Source organism: Triticum urartu, chromosome 3A, assembly GCF_056163025.1.
Source record: "Triticum urartu cultivar PI428250 chromosome 3A, HENAU_Tu73, whole genome shotgun sequence".
Taxonomy (NCBI): Eukaryota; Viridiplantae; Streptophyta; class Magnoliopsida; order Poales; family Poaceae; genus Triticum; species Triticum urartu.
The window spans coordinates 44213834-44232247 of NC_141875.1; the positions used below are offsets into that span (position 1 = coordinate 44213834).

At 45.3% G+C, this 18414-nt stretch overlaps 1 protein-coding gene across 1 annotated transcript; it reads right to left on the minus strand.

Moving 5' to 3' along the window:
* Positions 1–1646: 1646 nt before the first annotated feature.
* Positions 1647–17599, minus strand: LOC147978362 (uncharacterized). The gene is made up of 5 exons (XM_087514723.1): positions 17401–17599; positions 17205–17293; positions 14297–14325; positions 1889–2066; positions 1647–1820 (listed from the first exon to the last, which is right to left on the minus strand). Exons 1-5 carry the CDS (start codon positions 17597–17599, stop codon positions 1647–1649), a joined length of 669 nt encoding a protein of 222 aa, XP_087370849.1.
* Positions 17600–18414: the final 815 nt, after the last annotated feature.

Consider the following 18414-nt stretch of genomic DNA (forward strand, 5'->3'; position numbering starts at 1 on the left):
AAAGATATCAGGTTTGCCTTGGTCACCGAGGAATCACATGGTTGAAGTAGCATTCTAGAGGAAACTGGAGCAACGTTTCCTACAATCCGAATGAGCAATCTATCAAAATTCCTATTGAACACCGATTCCTCAGATTTCCTCTGAAAATCCTTTCAACTAAATAAGGTATTACTTATCGTCAGATATCTCTTTGTTTGAACATGAAAGATAGCTCAAACACATGACGTGTTATCTAAGAGCATATGCAATGGTTGATAAAATAGTCTGATCTTAAGTTTTGTATGTAATTTAGAGATGACAAAGAAAAATGTTTACAATGAATCATCTCTTAGCCTTATCTTCAATAAGGGCATGTACAATGGTTCTATCTTAAGACTGCCACGTAGGATAAATGATGAGGTGGAGGAGAGAGAAATCATAAGAGAAAGCTTGTTTTATCTTATTTAAGAGAAGACAAGAGATGATCTCTTAGCACAATTTGTCTCACCATATTTTTAGGAACAACTAATTATTGAAGATAAGGCTAAGAGATGACTCATTATAAACATGTTTTTTGTCATCTCTAATTACATGCAAAACTTAAGATAAGATTATCTTATCAACCATTGTACATACCCTAACTAGCAATTTCTAAAAATATGATGAGACATATTATACTAAGAGATCATCTCTTGTCTTATCTTAAATAAGAGAAGACAAGCCTTCTTTTATGAGTTCTCTTTCCTCCATCTCATTATTTATCTTACCTGACACTCCTAAGATACCATCATTGTACATGCCATAACCCATGTCAGGTGTTACATGGAGCAGAACATGCGGTTGAATTAGACGCTGCAGGCAAGCTTAAGGGGATTCAGAGTGCCAAAGCTACAACTACTACTCGAACTTGCTCTCAGTGAGCGACAGGTGTTACCTGGAGCAGAGCAGGCGGTTGAATTGGACGCGCAGGCGAGGTCAGAGGGGTTCAGAAGTGTGCCATGACGTTTTTTGGGGCTTCAGCCTATTGGATGAGGTTTGGAGATTAGTTCCTATTCCTTTCCATAGATAATTTTTATAAATAGTGAGTTATGTATCTGAACAAGTGCGGCGATCCGGATGCACCTGGACGTGAACAATAAATTCAAATAAAACAGTAAAACAATTCTAAAAAATCTAGTTCTTTTTGGCATCGAAGATGCTCGAATCAATGCGTGATGTGCGTGCAAAAGTCCATGGTGTTTGGACATTCGAGAAGGTCGTTGTAAAAAATGAAATTTGGTTGTGAAAAAACCATTGAAAAAGAACATTGTTGGGACCTGATTTTATTTGTTTACATATAGCTCCTCGAGTGGCCAAACACCACGAAAAATTTTATGCTCCTTGCACACCTGAGCATCTTCGGTGCTAATAATTTTTAGATGTTTTTTTTATTTTTGCTATTTATTTTGAATTCTCCATTGGATGCAGATGAGCCAAGGCTTCGATGCAAACTACCGTATCTTTGACTCTTCATATTTTCTAAACATATTGGTTACTCCAAAATCCAAACGATTGGTGTCTTGTTTGGAGTAGTGTTTTTGGAGTACACATGAACTTTGAGATGCATTATGTTTGCATGTGGAAAGAAACTTGAGGAGCGGAGGCAACATACACGACATCCTACTAATTCATAAAAAATAGTCCAGGGTTTTATCAGTTTTCTCCTGAACAACACTGATTTGGCCACCGGATGTACGAGCCCTTTTACTCTTGGACAGGGAGGCAACGCCACTATTGTTGGACATGAACACATCGGTGAGGACGGTGCTGGACTGTAGGGAAGCCTTGAGAATATCCAATCCCTGCAAGCAAATTAGTTGAGCGGATCGATATTATTAACAAAAACAAAGTGTGCATCGACATCACGCACCTCTTGTTGACCGATCTTGACAGACTTCTCCTCGAGTACGAGGCCCTTCTCTTCCCCGTTGAGCTTGCTGAGCAGCGCCATGACGGAGACGTTGGACATGGGTGTGATGGTGAGGTCGTGCATGACGGTGTACGTAACCAAGCCTTGCACGAACCCGCCGGCCACGACGGAGCCGCAGCTATGGCAGCCGCGTGAAACTGTCGTCGGGAACGCAGGCGCAGCGACAGCCGGGTATTGGGGTCGATACGACACAGATGACAGTGGCAAGTGATGGAATTTAGTCTATTTTAGGCAGCCTAATAACTATTTCAGAAATTCCTAATAAATTCTAGAGGCCCATTTAGCCCATTTGTGCAAGGTAAGGGATACTACTAAAATTTAGTCCCACATTGCTAGTTTAGTGGGAGTTGGACCTCCTTATAAGGGAGGTTCTTTCCCCACTTGTACGAGCATGAGAACAAGAGGGATATCCACGCGCGCTCCTCCTCCGCCACCCGCCTCGCCACGTCTTTGACGCGCCGCGGGAATGAGCCAGGCCGATACCTAAATTTTTGCCACGCACTACGGGTTGAATATGAACGATGCACCCTTCGGCTGCTGTCTGTTCGGGTTGAGCACTGCGCTGCTGCTACGTTCTTCCCCATCCCGTCTTGCGGCGTGCACCGCAGGTCGGGACAGTAGGCCTCCGAAACCGCACCTTTTGAGTCCTGTACGGGAGAAGGGTGATAAGGTTTTTGGGAAGCGCTCAGCGCGACTACTGGCTGCTTCATCACGGACGATCCGGTCGCCGACGACTACTTCCCCGCCGAAGACTTCTTCCCCGACGTCCACGACCTCCTCGACGACATGGCAGGCGAGGACACCGACCCCAAGTCCAGTGCTTCTGCTGCTGCTGTCCCATACGTGTTCTTGTCTTTCCTGTTAAAGGTTCTGCCGCAGTTCCTTGTTCTAGTCCTTGTCCTACACATGATAGGTTCTACTTCATATATGCTACTTGCTATACTGTCTGGTTTAGATATGATAGGCTACGGTTCATATATGCAGAAGCTATTTACCTTCTCTCTGTCAGAACGCATGACTTATTTTATCTCTACTATATTAGTCATGCTTTATCTAGTATTTCTGTTAATAAAATCATTTGGTAAATTGCTCATATTTCCAACAATCCAAAAACCTTATTATAGGTAATTTACACCAAGTGGTTTTGCTGCTTCCATGAGACCTTCTATGTTTGAGGGTATCCACTATAAGAGGTGGCGCGTGAGAGCAGTCTTATGGTTTCAAACCATGAGTTGCTATGACGCCACTCTCGGCAAACCTGAAGGAGAGCTTGATGCTCAACAGGCACAAGCTTTTCAGAAAATGGATACTCTGTTTAAGACTGCTCTCTTGAGTGTTCTTGGTGAGAACATAGTTGATGCTTATGCATCAATTGATAATGGAAAAGATATGTGGGATGCACTCGAGGCCAAGTTTGGGGTCTCGGATGCTGGCACTGAGCTGTACATCATGGAGCAATTCTATGATTACAGGATGACTGAAGAGCGCTCCATGGTTGAGCAAGCTCATGAGGTACAGTCATTTGCTAGAGAATTTGAGCAATTCAGTTGTATGCTACCGGACAAATTTGTTGCCGGAGGTATCATCACTAAGCTTCCTCCTTCATGGAGGAAATTTGCTACCTTGCTGAAGCATAAGAGGCAGGAGTTTTCCGTCCCGGATCTCATTGGCACTCTTGATGTGGAAGAAAAGGCGAGAGCAAAGGACACACGTGCTCGAGGTATTGAGGGAGGATCTAGTGCCAATGTGGTACAGAAGCAGAACTTCCAGCCCCACAAGTTCAAGAACAAGGGCAAGTTTGATGGTAAAGCAAAGTTTGATGGGAAGAACAAGGCTGTGCAACACACGAACTTTAAGAAGAAGAATGGCAAGAAGAAAGGTGCTTGTCATGTGTGTGGGGATCCTGATCATTGGGCTCCTAGTTGTTGGAAATATGCCCTAGAGGCAATAATAAAAGCATTATTATTATATTTCTTTGTTCATGATAATTGTCTTTATTCATGCTATAACTGTATTATCCAGAAATCGTAATACACGTGTGAATACATAGACCATAATATGTCCCTAGTAAGCCTCTAGTTGACTAGCTCGTTGATCAACAGATAGTCATGATTTCCTGGCTATGGACATTGGATGTCATTGATAACGGGATCACATCATTAGGAGAATGATGTGATGGACAAGACCCAATCCTAAGCATAGTACAAAGATCGTGTAGTTCGTTTGCTAGAGCTTTTCCAATGTCAAGTATCTTTTCCTTTGACCATGAGACCGTGTAACTCCCGGATACCGTAGGAGTGCTTTGGGTGTATCAAACGTCACAACGTAACTGGGTGACTATAAAGGTGCATTACAGGTATCTCCGAAAGTGTCTGTTGGGTTGACACGGATCGAGACTGGGATTTGTCACTCTGGATAACGGAGAGGTATCACTGGGCCCACTCGGTAATGCATCATCATTATGAGCTCAAGGTGACCAAGTGGTTGATCACGGGATCATGCATTACGGTACGAGTAAAGTGACTTGCCGGTAACGAGATTGAACAAGGTATTGGGATACCGACGATCGAGTCTTGGGCAAGTAACATACCGATTGACAAAGGGAATTGTATACGGGGTTGATTAATCCTCGACATCGTGGTTCATCCGATGAGATCATCGTGGAGCATGTGGGAGCCATCATGGGTATCCAGATCCCGCTGTTGGTTATTGACCGGAGAGTCGTCTCGGTCATGTCTGCTTGTCTCCCGAACCCGTAGGGTCTACACACTTAAGGTTCGGTGACGCTAGGGTTATGAAGATATGAATATGCAGTAACCCGAATGTTGTTCGGAGTCCCGGATGAGATCCCGGACGTCACGAGGAGTTTCGGAATGGTCCGGAAGTAAAGAAATATATATAGGAAGTGTTGTTTCGGCCATCGGGACAAGTTTCGGGGTTATCGGTATTGTACCGGGACCACCGGAGGGGTCCCGGGGGCCCACCGGGTGGGGCCACCTGTCCCGGGGGGCCACATGGGCTGTAGGGGGTGCGCCTTGGCCTTCATGGGCCAAGGGCACCAGCCCTACTAGGCCCATGCGCCTAGGGTTTCCACCACGGAGGAGTCCAAGTGGTGGAAGGCACCCCGAGGTGCCTTGGGGGGGAGGGAAACCCTCCCCTGGCCGCCGCACCTAGGAGATCAGATCTCCTAGGCTGCGCACCACCCCCCCTTGGCCCTCCTATATATAGTGGGGGAGAGGAGGGATTTCATACCTCAGCCTTTGGTGCTTCCTCTCTCCCCGTTACGTCTCTCTCTCGTAGTATAGGCGAAGCCCTGCTACTGTGACGCCCTGCATCCACCACCACACCGTCGTGCTGCTGGATCTTCATTAACCTCTCCTGTCCCCTTGCTGGATCAAGAAAGGAGGAGACGTCATCCGTTCCGTACGTGTGTTGAACGCGGAGGCACCGTCCGTTCGGTGCTTGATCATCGGTGATTTGAATCACGTCGTGTTCGACTACATCATCCCCGTTCTTTGAACGCTTCCGCTCGCCATCTACAAGGTACGTAGATGCATCTAATCAGTCGTTGCTAGATGAACTCCTAGATGGATCTTGGTGAAACCGTAGGAAAATTTTTGTTTTTCTGCAACGTTCTCCAACAGTGGCATCATGAGCTAGGTCTATGCGTAGTTCTCTTGCACGAGTAGAACACAAAGTAGTTGTGGGCGTTGATTTTGTTCAATATGCTTGCCGTTACTAGTCTTATCTTGATTCGGCGGCATCGTGGGATGAAGCGGCCCGGACCGACCTTACACGTACTCTTACGTGAGACAGGTTCCACCGACTGACATGCACTAGTTGCATAAGGTGGCTAGCGGGTGTCTGTCTCTCCTACTTTAGTCGGATCAGATTCGATGAAAAGGGTCCTTATGAAGGGTAAATAGCAATTGGCATATCACGTTGTGGTCATTGCGTAGGTAAGAAACGTTCTTGCTAGAAACCCATAGCAGCCACGTAAAACATGCAAACAACAATTAGAGGACGTCTAACTTGTTTTTGTAGGGTATGCTATGTGATGTGATATGGCCAAAAGGATGTGATGAATGATATATGTGATGTATGAGATTGATCATGTTCTTGTACAAGGAATCACGACTTACATGTCGATGAGTATGACGATCTACAAGGATGATCATGGAGCCCCAAGATGGAGATCAAAGGAGCTATGTGATATTGGCCATATCATGTCACTGTTATTATTTGATTACATGTGATGTTTATCATGTTTTGCATCTTGTTTACTTAAAACGACGGTAGTAAATAAGATGATCCCTTACAACAATTTCAAGAAGTGTTCTCCCCTAACTGTGCACCGTTGCTACAGTTCGTCGCTTCGAAGCACCATGTGTTAATCGGGTGTGATAGATCCTTTCGTTCACATACAACGGGTGTAAGAAGTTTTACACATGCAAAAACACTTAGGGTTAACTTGACGAGCCTAAGCATGTGAAGACATGGCCTCGGAACATAGAGACCGAAAGGTCGAACACGAGTCGTATGGAAGATACGATCAACATGGAGATGTTCACCAACGATGACTAGTCCGTCTCACGTGTTAATCGGACACGGATTAGTTGACTTGGATCGTGTAACACTTAGATGACTAGAGGGATGTCTAATCTGAGTGGGAGTTCATTAATAATTTGATTAGATGAACTTGATTATCATGAACTTAGTCTAAAATCTTTACAATATGTCTTGTAGATCAAATGGCCAACGTTGTATTCAATTTCAACGCGTTCCTAGAGAAAACCAAGCTGAAAGACGATGGCAGCAACTATACGGACTGGGTCCGGAACCTGAGGATCATCCTCATAGCTGCCAAGAAAGATTATGTCCTACAAGCACCGCTAGGTGATCCACCCGTCCCACAGAACCAAGATGCTATGAACGCTTGGCAGACACGTTCTGATGACTACTCCCTCGTTCAGTGCGGCATGCTTTACAGCTTAGAGCCGGGGCTCCAAAAGCGTTTTGAGAGACATGGAGCATATGAGATGTTCGAAGAGCTGAAAATGGTTTTTCAAGCTCATGCCCGGATCGAGAGATATGAAGTCTCCGATAAGTTCTTCAGCTGTAAGATGGATGAAAATAGTTCTGTCAGTGAGCACATACTCACTATGTCTGGGTTACATAACCGCTTGACTCAGCTGAGAGTTAATCTCCCGGATGACGCGGTCATTGACAGAATCCTCCAGTCGCTTCCACCAAGCTACAAGAGCTTTGTGATGAACTTCAATATGCAGGGGATGGTAAAGACCATTCCTGAAGTATTTGCTATGCTGAAATCAGCAGAGGTAGAAGTCAAGAAGGAACATCAAGTGTTGATGATGAATAAAACCACTAAGTTCAAGAAGGGCAAGGGTAAAAAGAACTTCAAGAAGGACGGCAAGGAAGTTGCTGTGCCCGGCAAGCAAGCTGTCGGGAAGAAGTCAAAGAATGGACCCAAGCCTGAGACAGAGTGCTTTTATTGCAAAGGGAAGGGTCACTGGAAGCGGAACTGCCCCAAATACTTAGCGGATAAGAAGGCCGGCAACACCAAAGGTATATTTGATATACATGTGATTGATGTGTACCTTACCAGTACTCGTAGTAACTCCTGGGTATTTGATACCGGTGCCGTTACTCATATCTGTAACTCACCACAGGAGCTGCGGAATAAACGGAAACTGGAGAAGGACGAGGTGACGATGCGCGTCGGGAATGGTTCCAAGGTCGATGTGATCGCCGTCGGCACGCTACCTCTACATTTACCTACGGGATTAGTTATAAACCTCAATAATTGTTATTTAGTGCCATGTCTGAGCATGAACATTGTATCAGGATCTCGTTTAATACGAGATGGCTACTCATTTAAATCCGAGAATAATGGTTGTTCTATTTATATGAGAGATATGTTTTATGGTCATGCTCCGATAGTCAATGGTTTATTCTTAATGAATCTCGAGCGTATTACTACACATATTCATAGTGTGAATACCAAAAGATGTAAAGTTGATAATGATAGTCCCACATACTTGTGGCACTGCTGCCTTGGTCACATAGGTGTCAAACGCATGAAGAAGCTCCATGCAGATGGACTTTTAGAGTCTCTTGATTATGAATCATTTGACACGTGCGAACCATGCCTCATGGGTAAAATGACCAAGACTCCGTTCTCAGGAAAAATGGAGCGAGCAACCAACTTATTGGAAACCATACATACTGATGTGTGCGGTCCAATGAGTGTTGAGGCTCGCGGTGGCTATCGTTATGTTCTCACCCTCACTGATGACTTAAGTAGATATGGGTATGTCTACTTAATGAAACACAAGTCTGAGACCTTTGAAAAGTTCAAGGAATTTCAGTGTGAAGTTGAGAATCATCGTGACAGGAAAATCAAGTTTCTACGATCAGATCGTGGAGGAGAATACTTGAGTCACGAATTTGGCACACACTTAAGAAAATGTGGAATAGTTTCACAACTAACGCCGCCTGGAACACCTCAGCGTAATGGTGTGTCCGAACGTCGTAATCGCACTCTATTAGATATGGTGTGATCTATGATGTCTCTTACCGATTTACCGTTATCTTTTTGGGGCTATGCTTTAGAGACTGCCGCATTCACTTTAAATAGGGCTCCGTCGAAATCCGTTGAGACGACACCGTATGAATTATGGTTTGGGAAGAAACCTAAGCTGTCGTTTCTAAAAGTTTGGGGATGCGATGCTTATGTCAAGAAACTTCAACCTGAAAAGCTCGAACCCAAGTCGGAAAAATGCGTCTTCATAGGATACCCTAAAGAAACTTATGGGTATACCTTCTACCTCAGATCCGAAGGCAAGATCTTTGTTGCCAGGAATGGATTCTTTCTAGAGAAAGAGTTTCTCTCGAAAGAAGTAAGTGGGAGGAGAGTAGAACTTGATGAAGTATTGCCTCTTGAACCGGTAAATGGCGCAACTCAAGAAAATGTTCCTGAGGTACCTGCACTGACTAGAGAGGAAGTTAATGATGATGATCAAGATACTTCTGATCAAGCTCCTACTGAAATTCGAAGGTCCACAAGGACACGTTCCGCACCAGAGTGGTACGGCAACCCTGTCTTGGAAATCATGTTGTTAGACAACAGTGAACCTTCGAACTATGAAGAAGCGATGGCGGGCCCGGATTCCGACAAATGGCTAGAAGCCATGAAATCCGAGATAGGATCCATGTATGAAAACGAAGTATGGACTTTGACTGACTTGCCCGTTGAACGGCGAGCCATAGGAAATAAATGGATCTTTAAGAAGAAGACAGACGCGGATGGTAATGTGACCATCTATAAAGCTAGGCTTGTCGCTAAGGGTTATCGACAAGTTCAAGGGGTTGACTACGATGAGACTTTCTCACCGGTAGCGAAGCTGAAGTCCGTCCGAATCATGTTAGCGATTGCCGCATTCTATGATTATGAAATATGGCAAATGGACGTCAAAACGACATTCCTTAATGGTTTCCTTAAGGAAGAGTTGTATATGATGCAGCCGGAAGGTTTTGTCGATCCTAAGAATGCTAACAAGGTGTGCAAGCTCCAACGCTCGATTTATGGGCTGGTGCAAGCATCTCGGAGTTGGAACATTCGCTTTGATGAGATGATCAAAGCGTTTGGGTTTACACAGACTTATGGAGAAGCCTGCGTTTACAAGAAAGTGAGTGGGAGCTCTGTAGCATTTCTCATACTATATGTAGATGACATACTTTTGATGGGAAATGATATAGAACTCTTGGACAGCATCAAGGCCTACTTGAATAAAAGTTTTTCAATGAAGGACCTTGGAGAAGCTGCTTATATATTAGGCATCAAGATCTACAGAGATAGATCAAGACGCCTCATAGGTCTTTCACAAAGCACATACCTTGATAAGATTTTGAAGAAGTTCAAAATGGATCAGTTCAAGAAAGGGTTCTTGCCTGTTTTGCAAGGTATGAAATTGAGCTCAGCTCAATGTCCGACCATGGCAGAAGAGATAGAAGAGATGAGTGTCATCCCCTATGCCTCAGCCATAGGTTCTATTATGTATGCCATGGTACCAGACCTGATGTAAACCTTGCCGTAAGTTTGGTAGGAAGGTACCAAAGTAATCCCGGCAAGGAACACTGGACAGCGGTCAAAAATATCCTGAAGTACCTGAAAAGGACTAAGGAAATGTTTCTCGTTTATGGAGGTGACGAAGAGCTCGTCGTAAAGGGTTACGTCGACGCTAGCTTCGACACAGATCTGGATGACTCTAAGTCACAAACCGGATACGTGTATATGTTGAATGGTGGAGCAGTGAGCTGGTGCAGCTACAAACAGAGCGTCGTGGCGGGATCTACATGTGAAGCGGAGTACATGGCAGCCTCGGAGGCAGCACATGAAGCTATATGGGTGAAGGAGTTCATCACCGACCTAGGAGTCATACCCAATGCGTCGGGGCCAATCAAACTCTTTTGTGACAACACTGGAGCTATTGCACTTGCCAAGGAGCCCAGGTTTCACAAGAAGACAAGGCACATCAAGCGTCGCTTCAACTCCATTCGTGAAAATGTTCAAGATGGAGACATAGAGATTTGTAAAGTACATACGGACCTGAATATAGCAGATCCGTTGACTAAACCTCTCCCTAGGGCAAAACATGATCAACACCAGAATTCCATGGGTGTTCGATTCATCACAATGTAACTAGATTATTGACTCTAGTGCAAGTGGGAGACTGTTGGAAATATACCCTAGAGGCAATAATAAAAGCATTATTATTATATTTCTTTGTTCATGATAATTGTCTTTATTCATGCTATAACTGTATTATCCGGAAATCGTAATACACGTGTGAATACATAGACCATAATATGTCCCTAGTAAGCCTCTAGTTGACTAGCTCGTTGATCAACAGATAGTCATGATTTCCTGGCTATGGACATTGGATGTCATTGATAACGGGATCACATCATTAGGAGAATGATGTGATGGACAAGACCCAATCCTAAGCATAGTACAAAGATCATGTAGTTCGTTTGCTAGAGCTTTTCCAATGTCAAGTATCTTTTCCTTTGACCATGAGATCGTGTAACTCCCGGATACCGTAGGAGTGCTTTGGGTGTATCAAACGTCACAACGTAACTGGGTGACTATAAAGGTGCATTACAGGTATCTCCGAAAGTGTCTGTTGGGTTGACACGGATCGAGACTAGGATTTGTCACTCTGGATAACGGAGAGGTATCACTGGGCCCACTCGGTAATGCATCATCATTATGAGCTCAAGGTGACCAAGTGGTTGATCACGGGATCATGCATTACGGTACGAGTAAAGTGACTTGCCGGTAACGAGATTGAACAAGGTATTGGGATACCGACGATCGAGTCTTGGGCAAGTAACATACCGATTGACAAAGGGAATTGTATACGGGGTTGATTAATCCTCGACATCGTGGTTCATCCGATGAGATCATCGTGGAGCATGTGGGAGCCATCATGGGTATCCAGATCCCGCTGTTGGTTATTGACCGGAGAGTCGTCTCAGTCATGTCTGCTTGTCTCCCGAACCCGTAGGGTCTACACACTTAAGGTTCGGTGACGCTAGGGTTATGAAGATATGAATATGCAGTAACCCGAATGTTGTTCGGAGTCCCGGATGAGATCCCGGACGTCACGAGGAGTTCCGGAATGGTCCGGAAGTAAAGAATTATATATAGGAAGTGCTGTTTCGGCCATCGGGACAAGTTTCGGGGTTATCGGTATTGTACCGGGACCACCGGAGGGGTCCCGGGGGCCCACCGGGTGGGGCCACCTGTCCCGGGGGGCCACATGGGCTGTAGGGGGTGCGCCTTGGCCTTCATGGGCCAAGGGCACCAGCCCTACTAGGCCCATGCGCCTAGGGTTTCCACCACGGAGGAGTCCAAGTGGTGGAAGGCACCCCGAGGTGCCTTGGGGGGGAGGGAAACCCTCCCCTGGCCGCCGCACCTAGGAGATCAGATCTCCTAGGCTGCGCACCACCCCCCTTGGCCCTCCTATATATAGTGGGGGAGAGGAGGGATTTCATACCTCAGCCTTTGGTGCTTCCTCTCTCCCCGTTACGTCTCTCTCTCGCAGTATAGGCGAAGCCCTGCTACTGTGACGCCCTGCATCCACCACCACACCGTCGTGCTGCTGGATCTTCATTAACCTCTCCTTCCCCCTTGCTGGATCAAGAAAGGAGGAGACGTCATCCGTTCCGTACGTGTGTTGAACACGGAGGCACCGTCCGTTCGGTGCTTGATCATCGGTGATTTGAATCACGTCGTGTTCGACTACATCATCCCCGTTCTTTGAACGCTTCCGCTCGCCATCTACAAGGTACGTAGATGCATCTAATCACTCGTTGCTAGATGAACTCCTAGATGGATCTTGGTGAAACCGTAGGAAAATTTTTGTTTTTCTGCAACGTTCTCCAACACTAGTTGCCCTAATCTCTTTGACAAGCGTCATCCTGGGAAAGGCGGCAAGACCGCTAATGTTGTCATTGGAGACACTGGCATGAAGGATGCTGGGTATGGTATATTTCCCACTATTCTTTCAGTATGTCATTCTCCTGACTGGTTGATTGACACGGGTGCTAATGTGCATGTATGCGGTGATATTTCCATGTTTTCGTCTTATCAGACCGCAGGGACTTCAACCATGCTGATGGGCAACGGTTCAAGTGCTTCTGTTCGTGGTGTTGGCACGGTCGATCCGAAGTTTACTTCGGGGAAGATCGTGCGGCTGAAGAACGTGCATTATGTCCCCTCCGTCAATAAAAATCTTGTTAGCGAATCTCTTCTGTGTAGAGATGGCTACAAGCTTATCTTTGAGTCGAATAAATTTGTAATATCCAAGTATGGAACCTTTGTTGGTAAAGGCTATGAGTCAGGAGGCTTGTTTCGTTTATCCTTATCAGACGTTTGCAATAAAGTTGTTAATCATATTTGCAACAATAGTGAATCCAATGTGTGGCATTCACGTCTTTGTCATGTTAACTTTGGTTGCATGTCGCGACTAGCGAAGTTGAACTTAATCCCTAGTTTCACCACCGTCAAGGGATCTAAGTGTCAAGTGTGTGTGCAAGCTAAGCAACCTCGTAAGTCTCACACGACCGCGGAAATAAGAAATCTTACACCACTAGAGCTCATACATTCAGATCTATGTGAAATGAATGGTGTGTTGACAAAAGGTGGAAAGAAATATTTCATGACGTTAATTGATGACTCCACTAGATACTGCCGTGTGTATCTGCTGAAGTCTAAGGATGAGGCTTTGAACTTTTTCAAGATCTATAAAGTCGAAGTGGAAAACCAACTTGATCAAAAAATCAAGAGGCTTAGGTCCGACCGTGGTGGAGAGTATTTTTCCAATGAATTTGATGCTTTTTGTGCGGAACATGGTATAATCCATGAGAGGACGCCTCCCTATTCACCTCAGTCAAATGGGGTGGCCGAAAGAAAGAACCGTACTCTAACAGATTTGGTTAACGCCATGTTAGACACTTCGGGTCTCTCCAAGGCATGGTGGGGGGAGACAATATTGACTGCATGTCATGTCCTAAACCGAGTTCCCACAAAGAACAAAGAGATAACTCCATTCGAGGAATGAGAGAAGAAAAGGTTAAAACTCTCTTATCTGCGAACATGGGGTTGTTTGGCAAAAGTCAACGTTCCAATTCCAAAGAAGCGGAAACTTGGACCAAAGACTGTGGATTGTGTTTTCCTGGGATATGCTTTTCATAGCATTGGCTATAGATTCTTGGTTGTAAAATCTGAGGTACCTGACATGCATGTCGGTACGATCATGGAGTCGAACGATGCGACTTTCTTTGAAGATATCTTTTCCATGAAGGATATGGCTACCTCATCTAATCAGGAGATGCCTAGTTCATCGAATCAGGAACCAGTTACAATTACCGAACCTACAATTTCGATGGAACACTTTGAAAGTCCTATGGAGGAGAACAATGAAGTTCCTATTAGGAGCAAGAGACAGAGGACTGCAAAGTCCTTTGGTGATGATTTTCTTGTGTACCTCATAGATGACACTCCCAGTTCTATTTCAGAGGCCTATGCATCTGAAGATGCTGACTACTGGAAGGAAGCGGTTCGTAGCGAGATGGATTCCATCTTGGCAAATGAAACTTGGGAGATAACTGATCGTCCTTATGGGTGCAAACCTATAGGATGCAAATGGGTATTCAAGAAGAAGCTTAGGCCTGATGGTACTATTGAAAAGTACAAGGCTCGGCTCGTGGCTAAGGGTTATACCCAAAAGGAAGGTGAAGACTTCTTTGATACTTACTCACCTGTGGCTCGACTGACCACTATTCGAGTTCTACTTTCACTAGCTGCCTCGCATGGTCTTCTCGTTCATCAAATGGATGTTAAGACTGCTTTCCTAAATGGAGAGTTGGACGAGGAAATTTATATGGAACAACCAGATGGGTTTGTACTAGATGGTCAGGAAGGGAAAGTGTGCAAGTTGCTGAAGTCTTTGTACGGACTTAAGCAAGCACCTAAACAGTGGCATGAGAAGTTTGAAAGAACTTTAACAGCTGCAGGCTTTGTTGTGAACGAAGCTGACAAATGTGTGTACTATCGCCATGGTGGGGGCGAGGGAGTTATCCTGTGCTTGTATGTTGATGACATACTGATTTTCGGAACCAATCTGAATGTTATTAAGGAGGTCAAGGATTTCCTATCTCGTTGTTTTGAGATGAAGGATTTAGGAGTGGCTGATGTCATTCTGAACATCAAGTTGTTGAGAGACGATGATGGTGGGATTACATTGCTTCAATCTCACTATGTGGAAAAGATCTTGAGTCGCTTTGGCTATAGTGACTGCAAGCCCTCTCCAACACCATATGATGCTAGTGTGTTGCTTTGAAAGAATCAAAGAATTGCTAGAGACCAATTGAAGTATTCTTAGATTATTGGCTCGCTTATGTACTTAGCCAGTGCTACAAGACCTGACATCTCTTTTGCTGTTAGCAAACTGAGTCGGTTTATTTCAAAACCAGGAGATGTGCATTGGAAAGCTCTAGAAAGAGTTTTGCGTTATTTGAAAGGCACTGCAAATTATGGAATTCACTACACCGGGCATCCAAAGGTGCTTGAAGGGTATAGTGACTCAAACTGGATCTCAGATGCTGATGAGATAAAGGCCACGAGAGGTTATGTATTCACTCATGGAGGTGGTGCTGTTTCTTGGAAGTCTTGCAAGCAGACCATCTTAATGAGGTCAACAATGGAAGCAGAACTCACAGCACTAGATACAGCTACGGTTTAAGCAGATTGGCTTCGCCGGCTCTTGAATGACTTGCCGGTTGTTGAGAAACCTGTACCGGATGTCCTTATGAACTGCGACAATCAAACTGTGATCACTAAAGTGAGCAGTTCAAAGGATAACATGAAGTCATCAAGACACGTTTAGAGAAGGTTAAAGTCTGTCAGGAAAATGAAAAACTCCGAAGTTATTGCGTTGGATTATATCCAAACGTCTAAAAATCTGGCAGATCCTTTTACTAAGGGTTTATCACGTAATGTGATAGATAATGCATCGAGGGAGATGGGTATGAGACCCACAATATGAGTTGTTCATAGTGGTAACCTATTCTTTGTGATCGGAGATCCCGTGAATTAGATGTGGAAGACAGGCTGTTGGTCAACTGAGAGGAGAGTATCCTTACTATTTATAATACCACTCCATGAAGATGCAATACTCTCCTAATCTGTATGGCAGGTTGATGTATATCTTAATGTGTTCTAAGTGGCTTATTTAAGCAGAGATGTTATCCTGCAGAACATCTTTTGAAGAACACACCTATATGAGTCTGACTGTCAAACGTCGCAATCTATGAGAGTAGGGTTCTCTCTAGTAAACTCATGAAAGGTCACCGAGTATGATGCATAAGCTCCACCCGCGGGGAAGATCCACGGTAGCCACATATCGGTCAAGGCTTTATGTGAAGCTAGATTCGCAGAAAACTTGCAGTTCAAGGCCCAGTCCACTGTTCAAGTTTCTTACTAGTGTAGCTTAGAGTTCTAGGTGGAAGTTCAACTTAACAGTCTACACTTCAGTACCGGTATATAAAACAGTGTTTTGGAACCAAAGGCAAATTTCCGTGTGCCTCTGGGATCTGGTGGGGGATTGCTGGAATTTAGTCTATTTTGGACAGCCCAATAACTATTTCAGAAATTCCTAATAAATCCTAGAGGCCCACTTAGCCCATTTTTCAAGGCAAGGGATACTACTAAAGTTTAGTCTCACATTGCTAGTTTAGTGGGAGTTGGACCTCCTTATAAGGGAGGTTCTTTCTCCATTTGTACGAGCATGAGAACAAGAGGGATATCCACGCGCGCTCCTCCTCCGCCGCCTGCCTCGCCACCCCACGCCTCGTCACGACGCGCCGCGCCGCGGGAATGAGCCGAGCCAATATCTAAATTTTTGCCACGCACTACGGGTATACGAAAGGTCACTCGGGAGCTGGAAAGTTTTTGCTGTAGTGGATATTGAATACGAACGCTGCACCCTTCGGCCGCTGTCTGTTCGTTTCATCTCCTGCGTTCCCTTCAGCTCCCGGCGCAGCCTCTCGCCTCCTTCTCTTGCGCCTATAAAAGGGAGGTCGCTCCTCTCAAAGAGATGCACCAGAATCTCTTCCTCCTCTCGCCACAAGTTCCTGAGCACTGCGCTGCTGCTACGTTCTTCCCCATCCCGTCTTGCGGCGTGCACCGCAGGTCGGGACAGTAGGCCTCCGAAACCGCACCTTTTGAGTCCTGTACGGGAGAAGGGTGATAAGGTTTTTGGGGAGTGCTCAGCGCGACTACTGGCTGCTTCATCACGGACGATCCGGTCGCCGACGACTACTTCTCCGACGTCCACGACCTCCTCGACGACATGGCAGGCGAGGACACCGACCCCAAGTCCAGCGCTTCTGCTGCTGCTGTCCCGTACGTGTTCTTGTCTTTCCTGTTAAAGGTTCTGCCGCAGTTCCTTGTTCTAGTCCTTGTCCTACACATGATAGGTTCTACTTCATATATGCTACTTGCTATACTGTCTGGTTTAGATATGATAGGCTACGGTTCATATATGCAGAAGCTATTTACCTTCTCTCTGTCAGAATGCATGACTTATTTTATCTCTACTATATTAGTCATGCTTCATCTAGTATTTCTGTTAATAAAATCATTTGGTAAATTGCTCATATTTCCAACAGCATGCTCCGTGGCACGGACGTCGAGGGTGCCGGGGGTGCCGGGGGTGCCGTGGTCGCCCTCGAAGGGAGGCCTCGGATGGCAGGGCACTGCAGGAGCGTGTACCGGTGCGAGTTGAGGAGCGCGTTCCGCACGCCGCTGCTCTACATGTACGCGGGATTCATCCCTTCGGCGCTGGCATAGATGTTGGCGGCACCAGCACCATTGCTGGCGGCCCTAAGCAGCTTGGCGACGGTGCCGACTGGTGTCACGAGGATGCCGAAGAGGAAATCGACGGCGTCCTTGCTGGCCTCCGCGTAAAGCACGTGCTTGGCCTTCGCATCGATGAGCAGCTTGATGGTGGGAGCGGATGAGGCCGCGGCTGCGGCAGGGGCAGGGGCGATGGCAGAAGACATGCTTGAACTAGTGACTAGGTTACGTTCGCAGGCGGTGTCGCTATGTGATGTCGCGTGCGTGCGTGTGGTGGGAAGAACAGAAGAGGCAAAGCAAGAAAAGGTAAGAAACACGGAAAAATTTCTAGGTCTACATAATGTCTAGAAACACGCATGACAAATAGTTGGAGAGGGAGGTTAATTATCCCAATCCGGTCAATCATTAAATCTCCCCCACCCCACCCCCCACACCACCCGCACCCCCAACCCCTCTCCCCCTCCTCCCTCTCCTACTTTTTTTTGAGATAATTAACCTCCCTCTCCAACTATTCGGGGAAGATTTGTGTGAGATCTCACATTGGGTGTGAACTATAAAATCGATTTTTATTAAGAAAAATTACATGTTCAAACATTCTCAATTTTTTTAGACACATATCAATATTTGATGTGCAACCTCAAAAAGTCCAAGCTTCTAATTCAACTTACATTAATAGAAACAAAAAAGACAAAATCAAATGTGAATAGTGTCAAAGTACTATTCACCCATAACCGATACTATTCATATTCGAATTTGACTTTTTTAAATCTCTAAATGTATATCGAATTTTGAGCTGATTTTTTTGGAGCTGTAGACATATCTCACATGAATGTTGTCAAATAATTTCAATATTTTTTCAAAACGTCTAAATATGATTTTTTTGGGTCTGATCTCATGATCTCACCTAAGAGTGAGATCTCATACATCCCAACTAGTCTTTATTTTTTCTCGAACTACTCAAGGACGAGAGCAACTAGTTAGCAAGCGCTCCTTTGGGAGCCTCGTAGCGCGCTCTCAGCCG

Coding starts and splice junctions, on each gene's coding strand:
- LOC147978362 (XM_087514723.1), bottom strand. CDS start 17,599: ATGTCTTCTGCCATCGCCCCTGCCCCTGCCGCAGCCGCGGCCTCATCC. Junction 14,326..17,204: donor TCCGTGCCACGGAGCATGCT/GTTGGAAATATG, acceptor TAGTGAAAGTAG/AACTCGAATAGTGGTCAGTC. Junction 1,821..1,888: donor TCAAGATCGGTCAACAAGAG/GTGCGTGATGTC, acceptor ATTTGCTTGCAG/GGATTGGATATTCTCAAGGC.